Source organism: Strix uralensis, chromosome 15, assembly GCF_047716275.1.
Source record: "Strix uralensis isolate ZFMK-TIS-50842 chromosome 15, bStrUra1, whole genome shotgun sequence".
In the NCBI taxonomy this organism is placed as follows: domain Eukaryota; kingdom Metazoa; phylum Chordata; class Aves; order Strigiformes; family Strigidae; genus Strix; species Strix uralensis.
The window spans coordinates 3,768,538-3,779,241 of NC_133986.1; the positions used below are offsets into that span (position 1 = coordinate 3,768,538).

The 10,704-nt window shown below is 35.9% G+C and overlaps 1 protein-coding gene across 1 annotated transcript in view; it reads left to right on the plus strand.

Annotated features, from left to right (window-relative positions):
• CCDC73 (coiled-coil domain containing 73) overlaps positions 1-10,704 on the plus strand; it is an 87,374-nt gene that overhangs the window by 74,914 nt on the left and 1,756 nt on the right. The window contains exons 19-23 of the mRNA XM_074885027.1: positions 575-581; positions 1,215-1,237; positions 2,774-2,942; positions 4,099-5,655; positions 8,624-8,757. Coding sequence (XP_074741128.1) covers positions 575-581; positions 1,215-1,237; positions 2,774-2,942; positions 4,099-5,655; positions 8,624-8,757 — 1,890 coding nt within the window. The remainder of the gene's footprint in view (positions 1-574; positions 582-1,214; positions 1,238-2,773; positions 2,943-4,098; positions 5,656-8,623; positions 8,758-10,704) is intronic.

Below are 10,704 nucleotides of genomic sequence, written 5' to 3' on the forward strand. Positions count from 1 at the left end.
TAGCTCACAAACATACATATACAAACATATATGAATATATACATGCACATACCTGTTGGTAGTTAGACTTGAAATGAGTACTCATTGTGCCAAAGCTGCACGAATTCTACAAGGTATAATGCAAATTGTGTAACTTTTAAAAATCATTGTTTCTTTGAATGAAAATGAAATATGAATTATGTTTAGGATGCTGAATCAATGCACACAATGAGTCATTCATGATAAACAGTACTTGTGCTTACTAAGATAACCCTATGTGTTTGAAAGTATATAAGCTTAAACTATATGCTCATAAATGCAAAAAAAGTCTGAGATGTTTTCTAAATATATATCTTACACTATCTTAGGGCAAATTGCCACACCACTTTGTGTTGTATGATCATAAGATTTCAAAAGCTAGGCAGGTTAGGCTGAGTCAAATCTCCAGTGGAACACTGCCAAGAAATTACAGGAGCTGCAGCAGATCATATTGATTGTTCTAATTTGTGGAATTTCACCTTGTACCAGTAATGAGTCAGTGTCTAGTAAAACATAAAAGGGTAAGGTGTTGGCTATGATTTAGATCTTGACTGAGGCTCCAAGTGTTTCAAGGAAATATGCATATATTTATTTTTACACCTAGTGCAATCTGAAATCCCTGTGATGATTTGTGGGGCATGAAATTTAAAATGTATGTAAATGTCTTCATACTGATCACCTGTGGATAGTAATTAAACAAAAGGTCTTTTTTAAAAGAAAGGTGCAATGTCAGACCTGATTACAGACTCAAACTGTAATTTAGTTTAACTTTACCATGCTTCACATTTAGTTTAACATAATTTGTAATACAGCTGTGTACCATCAGAGAATAGGACTACACCTTAGCAATGGGTTATTGCAATTCTTTTGTGTGTATACATACAGGGAGATCTGGTTTTGAGAAGGTTTTGATTTTCTAGTATGAAATACTCTGAAAGGTCATCTTAGGTGTATGTATCTAATCTTAGTTAGACTTTAATAAATCACAAGGAAAAAATTAAAGTCCAGGTTTAATAGCTTTGATATGCAGGCATTTTAGTTTATGCATCTTGGACCTATTTTTGAAGGGCTGAACAGCCATTTGAAGTTAATGGAAACTGGGTTTATCCAACCCACCTGAAAATCTGGAAGGGAATCATGACATTTCTCCCTTTCTAAGAACACTTTATCATGTTTGTTTCTGATGCATTCAGCAGTTCAGCCCCTACCAGCAAATGTGGTAAGTTCCACTGTAGTAGCTGTTTTTTATACCTGTACAAAAGAGTAACATGCACAGTTATATTGTGGTGTTTGGTGTTTCTGTCTAACAAAACAGCTCCTATAAGCAAGACATTATAGAAGAATTACAGCTTTCATGAAAGAAAATTTCTAGTATTTGTATTTGAAAAGAAAATCTTGAAAATGTGATGCCAATGGTGTATATAGCCAAGAAGCAAAATTAACTAATTAAAAACTTAGAAAACAAGATAGATGCAGTATTTACAATTTCCAAATCAGAATGACAGGGAAAATGAGAATAAAACATGAGGAAAAGAGGAAAAAAAATCAATTGAATCTTCAAATTGAAGGCAGAGTATTTGGCAGAGTAAGACTATTTTTAGGACCCTCCTCCATTCACCATGACTCCTCCCTCCCCCAAATCAGCAAAGCTGGGAGCATCAAGAAGTTTTTGTGACCTGTAGAAAATTGTTTCCTGCGGATTTGTTTTCTACATCATCTAGTATGCCACCATTGCAATAATTCCATTTTTTTACCAGCATTGTCTACGTGTCTCCCTCCATTTTGCAATATATTCTGTCCTCCCCACACATACGATGCCCAAGCACAGTGCTTGTAACTCCCTCCCACATCCCAGTCTTCCTTTTGCAACACATCCAGTCACCCAAGTATCTTTGGCTTTTTCTCACATCTTTTATGGACTAAGCAATACCCCTGCTCCCTCCCACATTTACCTGCTTTTATATCCTTTCTTTTGGGGAAGAGCCAGCACGTGCTCCTGCCTTCAGCTGCCAAACAGTTGATGATAATAAAGGATGCATCTTCTTTTTCTTTTTTTCGTTGGGTTTTATTAGGGTGTTTCTTCACTATTCAGCTCCTAGTTTTCACAGACCTTTATCAAATGCAACTTTCAAAAATAAAGACAAATACAGCAGTGGTAGAAGACCAGTGACTTAAGTTTAAGTAGATGCATCTTTCGGGATTCTACTCCTGTTGAATTTGACTCAAATTCAGGTTAAAAAGCCATCTGGGAGGGAATGAGGAGCTAACTGACAGGAACCGCAAATTCATAAGCCTTATTTGCCTATGAAATAAAGTTAAAAATCCTAGGTGGTTTGTTAGAAAAAAACCTAGTGTTAATATGTGTCTGTATGCACATGAGTTTAAATGTAAATAGTGATCATGCAGGTTTTTTCCATGTGTAATTACTGAGCAGGTCACTGATTTAGCCAGCAGACAGGGGGAGTGATCCAGTCAGCACATGTACAACACATATTCCTTCCTCTGAGAAATTCTGTCAATCTGTATAACTTTTCTCTGTGGACTGTAATATAGCAGGATATAATTTCTTTCCTACTCTTCTAGGGTCTTAGTCTGCTTTTTTTCTCCATTTACATTAACTTTATATACTTCAGGTGAATAGTCTTTGTTTTCCAATCAGAATTGTAAAAATAATTTTAAATCTAAGTCCTGAACTTTAAATCTAATCAGTGACTGTATTAAAATATATATAATCTTCTGTTCCTTCTTGTGCTAGAGTGGTCAAGAACACTCAAAAGACAGTGACATACAAACTATTCAGAAAGAAAATGAATGTATGCAACCTATAATAGGAAAAGATGGTAATTCTGGACATGAGGAAGAAACTGAAGTGAAAAACACAATGGACTACTCTTTAAGCACTGAGGAATTGCAGATAGAACAAAGTAATAACATTATATGGATAATACAGCTAAGTTAATATTGTTGAAGAAAGGATAAATGTTTATAGATACAGTATATAAGACAATGCTTGAATCCTGAATTAAATGTTTTTGTACTAAAACAGTAAAATTCAGTAGTGGTAATCTATGATAAATTCCCAAAGCTCTGAATGAAAGCACAGTATTTCCAGTGGCTGCCCTGGGACATTAAGTAAGATCCATGTGCTGTAACCCCTCAAGCTGTTGCAACACTCTTTCTGCATGCCAGTTCAAGAAGTGAATAGGGGTTAGGAAGAACTATAACGTGTATAGAAGTGTTTGGAAGCAAAACCAAGGACTTGCCCTTTCCCATAAAACAATTAAGGCAGAAAGAAAGTGATCGCACTGCACAGGACAATGAAGGTCTGTTCATGTGGATAATCATAATACTTTTCTATACAAAGCACTTTGTAACTCCTGTAAGTAATTTTTTGAAGCCACCCACAGGAAATGTACTCTAATGCTCAGTCTCTAAGTGTAGCAAAGAGAAGTGGAAATTTAAAAGCTTATTAACTGCAAAGTGACTGCTTTAAAGGATCAGTGCTCACAGCCTTCAAGTGTATCTTTCAGAAAACACCTTTCTGATATTGAAATGCCTGCTATTCCTCACTGGCCCACTACCGCCAAGTCATAGCATATTCTTTTTGGTAGGAACACAGTCCCTTAAACAGTTTTTTTGTTTTGGTTGTTTTCCGTTTAGCTAAAAATGCCACTTTCAAGACAAATACAATTGCAGTAGTAACCAGTGGCTTAAACTTCATGTAGATACACAATGGTTGATTAAGTATGTGTTATAATTTCATAATGAAGACCCCTTTCAATAATAAGGCCGACAGATATCAGTTGGGAAATAATTTAACTGTAAGCCATATCTAAAATCTACAGAATGTTAATATATTTTCTGTTTGAACAGTTAATAAATATTTTGCAAGTTACTATAATGTAATACTTACCTTTAGTAACTTTTTGATAGGCTTGTGTGTGTAATGTAAGATAAGAAAAATCAGTATTGATACTAATCTTGAGTCCATCTCTTTGGAAAGTTTAAACTGTAAAAATAAAGCATTACTTAACCTCTGGGTTATCTATCACTAACTAGAGAATACACTTACTCTAACAGATTTACAAGTTCTTGAAAACAGTTTTAAGGATGAAATTAATGTTGCTAGCCCTTATGAAGAAAAGCAAAGGGAGGCTTCTCCCAGGAATACCCTCTGCACAGATACTGATTTAATTACCCAAGGACGGACCTCAGAAATACATGTCACTGAGTGCAAAGAAGCAGAAACTCTAGGAGCAACACCTAGAATGTTACTGGATGAAAACAATGCATATCTAGAACAAAAGCTACAGGACAGCACTGAGCCATTGACACCGTGCCACACACAAACAGGAAAGATCTTTTCAGACAGTACTGACACCGTAGATGCCTACAAGAAAAATGGAAGTCAGGAGACCGACTCTAGCAAGCAAGAATTGGGCAATACTACAGATGAATCAATTTGTACTAAGGCAGATAAAAAATCAAATACCATACGACACAACACAAGTGTCCTTACACCTGAAGCACCCAAACCCAAGTCTGAAGTGGTTCTTTGCACTAAGAATGCTGTGTGTGAGAGAAGTACAGATGATCATCAAGCTAAGGAATTAAGTTTTGGCATCCTCTCTTATGTTAAAGAAAATTCTCAAATGGAGTACCAAAAATGTACCTTGCGGGACAGTGACAATTATGTAGGCAATGGATTACGTAAAACAGAAAAAAACTTGTTAAATCTGAGTGGTTTAAATAGAGATAAACTTCCTTTTAAACAGACACACATAGATGTGGAAGACGGAAATTACAATGACAGTGCCAGAAACATAAACAAAAATGGTGCGCTGAGGAGTACTGGTGTTCCAGCAACTGATGCTGAGAATCTACCAACCCTTTATTGTGATAATGCAAGCAGTGATGATGCCACAAAAGAACACAGCGCTAGTATGTCTCTCTCAGGTACTTTCAATTTATGCCCCCCCAAAATAGAAAGAGGAATATATGTGGGTGACATGAGCAGCAAGCAACCTGAACAAGACAGTACTGAACAAACAGGGAATGCTACAAATACATGTACTTTGAATGCTGAAGCCGTATCTCCAGTAAAGGCTGACAGTCTTGAAATAATTGCTCATAAAAAAACCCCAACAGATAGAGTTAGTACAGATAAACTAATTCCATGTAAAAAAGTTAATGATGATACTCAGATACACTCCATCAAAAACGGATGTTCCCTGGAGATTAATAATTCAACAAATATCACATTGTTAAAAGAGAAAAAGGACTCACTGAATAGTACAGTTCCAGGAAGGAAGTTTGCTGAGGGTCACCTGAAAGAATCATGCTCTTTACCCATGAGAACATCTGGAAATTTAGTAAACATAAGTGGAAGGTCATCCTTTGATCTTTCAACCTCAGATAAAAAAGCTGAGAAAACTCCAGTATACTTAAACTTTTTAGACCCCAGTTCTTGTTCAAGAGTAAATCAAAAGAGAGGTCAAGCTACATGGACTTCAGCTTCCAAGGAACCTTCCCTTTTGAAAGAGAAAATACCATGCTTAGTGGAAAACACAAAGATTATTTCAAAAACACAGTGTCAAAATCTCAGTGAAAATGTTGACAGAAGAGAAACAGGACTGGGTAAGAAAAATAAGCATTTATATTTTGAAGCATGTACTGAATATATGTAGAAAAACTATCAAAATGTGAAATTTCTTCATCTTAGTGTAGTGTTAGAAAAATGTAAACCTGACAGTTATATGGTAAAAAATTATTGAAAGATGAGATTTCTCTGTTAATTTATAGTATAAATGCAACTAAACAGCTTTTGCTTGCTCAATTATCTGATTAAATAAACTTTTTCTCATATTTCCTTTTGTGAAAGTAAATCAGGGCAATGACAAACTGGATTTTTAGAGGCATTTCTAACCCTGATGTAGAGTATACTCTATCAAGGCTCTGCATATATCTGAAAAGTGCTGAGCAGCTTTTGGAAATTATTCAGTGCCCTTGTTTTGCGTAAAAATTAGGGTAGTTTTTGAACCAGTAGATGCTTCTTCAAATGAGGCTTAGAGAAAGTTTTTTTTTAATTGTACATCTTTGTACACTTAAAACCATCTGAATGTGGTGAATGTGTGAAAGGAGAAGTTGGAAAACACGCCTACCTGTTAGGAGTGCTCAAGGAGCTTTTTCATCTCCTACTGTTGGCACTTGGTGATTATTTGCTGAGCAATATTTTGCTATGCAAAACAGTAAATATGAACTTTATTCCACGTTTCTAAATCACTACTGAAATGTGGAAAAACTGTGTTTTAGATTTGTTTTGCAATAAAATTAGCTGCTAGATTATCCCATATTTATTTACTAAAAGTGCCATTTCTAAACTGTCTTTTACCAAATAAAAGCATCATCTCTATTTTCATAGTAAACTGACTCCAATATGTTTACAGATGTTCCTCTACTTCAGAAACTGGACAGAGTAAAAGGTAGTAGAGGTGGTGCCTTCCTTTCTCAAAATAAGGCTTGCATGCAGATTCTATACTTAATGCATGCTGTAAGCTTAAGAAGCAGATGATCTCTTAGGCTCTGGAAGAAACAAAAGCCCCTGCTTTTGTAGAAGAATGGAGCTTTGGGTGCTTAGACTTTTTTCAAAAGAGCTAGATCCACACTATAGGGTGTTTGTGTCTATTTGAGGTTTTGTTGATGTAGTGTTTTGAGCTTTGCCCCTTGAACATACAAAGAGCAGAATGGACTCCTGTCCCTTAGTTTTGCAGCTAGTGGCAGTGAGACAGAAAACTAGCAGTCTTGTTTCTTTATATTGTTCTGGTGTTTTGAACTTAGGTTTATAGGCAATTTTGTTTCTGTACTTGGTCTCTTGCCTATGTATATTTGTATACAGATGCACAGTTTTTTGAAGTTCAGTTTCAGAAAAGTCTTTGTCCCTAAAACAATAGTGGTGGTAGCAAGGTAGCAGAATCCTGATCTCAGATGGTATGTTTTTTTTTTAATAACGTGAATTTTGATACCTGTTTTAAGAATATGCATAGTAAGGTGATGTTCTGCATGTATCTTTTCTGTAAGAACAGACAGCACTATCTGAAGTTCTTCCATGTGTTCCTCCTTTTCCTGTCAGAAACCTTTCTGTATGCTAAGTACTGTAATTCCAAGAAGTCACTCTTGAGAGGTTCATCCAAAGGAGTTGGTAGGGATTTTAATATAACTCTAGGTCCCCAAATGAGTTGTCTAGTGACCAGTACAGTCACCAGACCTCGTGAATTCTAGCAAAAGTTCACAGGGAGGATCTTGGTCTGGGTCCCAGATATGCCTTTCACTCTCATCATACTGCCTAATTTAGATAGGTCCCTAGCTTGCTGACCTCTTGGAATCCTGCACCTCTTTTGGAGACTGGAGAACCTTACTGTCTGGGCACCCAAATCATTGCAGTACGCAACACTGCAACTTCCAGGATTTATTGTGGTGGGTTTTTGTGTTCTTTTCAGATATTTTCCCAAATGGCAAACCTGGAGTGGAATCCATGTGGATAGTGTCCCTAAATTTTTATTTTATTTTTACTTACTTACTGAAGCACAGTTTAATCATATGGGAGACCTAAAGGTGAATAGCATTGGTAAGAGTTTAGTAAGCCTATCTGAGAGAATTCCTTTTACTGCCTAACCACAATGCAATTTACTATTTATACAACTCTGGTTCCCAGAGAGCAGCCACTCCACATCAGTAAATGGAGGAATGAACTGGGAATGGGCAAGATCTTCCTGGCAAACTCTTAACTCAAACTCATAAATATCTTCCTCCCAAGAGAAAATGACAGTATTCTTAATTAACTGTTATAAAACTGTGAGGTAACATGTATTTTCATAGCAAAACAAAGATTTTACCATTGTAGCAGTGATCGACAGGCATCTGTGTAGTGGCAAAACAGCTACTGTTGGTATTGAGTAATTGTGAAAGTACGCTTATGTTTTGATCTTGCAAGGAACTTGATACTGGTTTCAACAGAGTCTACTAGCAGTGCATAAAGCCGCTGCAGGATTGGAGCCTTATACTCTGCTATGATTAATTTACTTATTTGCCCTTCCTACCTTTAGTACCTAGCTATAGCCTGATTTCCTGAAATGCTAGGTATAGTCATTTACAAAAAGACTCCTTATTTAAAATGTTCATTGTCTAAAAACCTTTGTGTTTTGAATGTCTTTTTTATTGTTAAGTCACCCTAGAATATGATGTCAGGATGGCAGTAATTACGTATTTTATTATCATTATCACAAGGTGAGTCTTAAAGTAATACTGTTCGAAAAAAATATATTGTTAGAATATTCAGAATACATACGTTTTCTATAAATCACAATTTTGTTGTTAATATGCGAAAATGATAGAAAACTTTTTTAATCAGAGTAGAAACATACCATATAGATGCAGAAGTATGTGAAAGAAAAAAATGAAAAGGGAAAAGCCCACAACAGAGATTCAGGGATTTAAAACAAAAATACTTCATTTTTTAAGATCAGAGGTAAACCAGAAGTTTAGTTACTTTACAATTAGTGCCTAGAGACTAAATTGCAGTTGTTATCATTTCCTTGTTGTCAATCAGGTTCTACCAGTTTTAACAGAGCTGCCGACACTTTGAATACCTCTAGTATCCACCAAGATCCCCAGGGAGACCCTAGTGAAGACTGGAATGCTATAGCAAAGACTTTTTATGATTCTTCTTTTCCCATAGAACATGTAAGTCAATTAAAAATATTGCGGACCAGACCTCAGTGAGCTAATTCCGTAGATATTTGTACAACTGTACGCATCTGGATACTTTAAGACTGAGTCAATCTCCAAAATAATATCAAAAGGGCAACAAGGCACCATTTTTCACAATTAAGGTTGATAGAAAGCAGCAGGAAAAAGTCACAGCATATGAATCAAACAGATGCTAACCAGTCTGTTTGGGAAGGGAGGAAGAGGGTAGTTCATTCATTGTGTACCCTAATAAAAATCATCACCTACAGTAAAAGTAGGAGTTAAAAAAAAAGTAGTACATGAAAGTATAAAAACATTGTTTCCTTTATTACTTGACACATTATTTAAAAGAATCTGTGAAAGACTAAATATTCAGCATATCTATGAATTAGAGACTGTCTTGTTTATCTGTGCTGTAGTTATCTGATGTCATATTTAGAGTGATTTATTATTTAGTAGGATGACATTACACAAACGTGTTAAAAAGAAACCTATTGTTTCCCTGTAAGACAACTTCATTCAGGATGGCACTAGCAATGTCTCATACTGCATTTTTACATCTGTTAGACTGTGGAGCTTGGACAGCTCTAACTGCTGTATTAGGATTTGACCTACCTAATGCTAAACATACTATTCAAAAGTGATACAGTAATTTACAACTGCAGTTGACATTCATTTTTAGAAGAGGTTCTAGAGGTATTTCTGAGGTAGTTATGGCTCTCTTCTTTGGATGAGGTTTGAGGTCAGGGTGTGTTGCGTTTTCAAGTGACAGAGCTGGCTGACTTGAGGGGGGACTTCATCAGCTCTCAACACCATTAGCATTCACATTCTATGAAATTTAGAAGACTAATGTTTTAAATTACTCAGCTTTCCTAACATGCCTCTACTTGGGAATGACAGTGAGGTGGATTTTTCACTGTAGTGGTGGCATTTAATGTCGTCTCTCTTGCTTTTTCTCACTGAGGTGGAGCCAGGAATTGAGTGAACTAAAATACCTAATCTACAGCTAATACGAAGCTGTATTTCATTATCTGATTATGATTATATCTACTTTGTCACCTCCAAACTAAAGCTCCTTATGTGCTGGCTAAGTAAAAGCTGAGATAGACAAGAACAGTGTCTTGCTGTCTTGACCTTAGATTATTTTCCAAATACTTAATCTATGAAATCTCAGCCTGGGATATTGCAGACCCCTCCCTCCCTTCTGTGTTGGTGTCATTCTAATACCTTCTGTCCTCAAATTTGTCATTTTTATGACTGATACGAAAAAGCTGCTGGGAGATTAAAAATAGGCTCAGCAGTCTTTTTGGCTGCTCAGTTTATTTGTTTTGATAACATGTATGATTATAACTAGAGCAGATTTACGCCTTCTACAATTTGGGTAATCTCATTCAGCCAAAGTATAGTACTCTAAAAAGTGATAAAAATTAAGAAGAAATGCTACAGGTGCACTTAAAATTCTAGTAAAAATATGAAGAACTTTTTAAACATTAGTCCGTACACGCCTGAGTACCAAGGTAAGGATGAATAAGCATCCTCAGCTCAGTTTAAACACAAGCCCCTAACCATGCAGTTATACTATTCAGCAATGAATGTTTTTATGCATGTGTCCCCTACAGGTTGCATGTTACTCAGTGCTGGCATTAAGACACATTTTACTTGTATTTTATTGTGAAAATGCTGAGGTGATTTTAGTTTTGACAGCTGAGGTGATTTTTTTTTTAAAGCTTTATTCTAAACCCACTGTCGCAGAACTGTATTGAAATATTCTATAAATGACATAACTGCAGTTACTTCTCCAAAGAGGTCTAAACACTTGGCTTCAGTAAAATCCAAGTAACATGGCATGGCTTTATTTCACTGGAAAATTTCACTTCCACGCATGAAAGACCTATATGAAAGTTCTTCTCTTGAATTAGTAGTATGGGACAGATGCAGCCC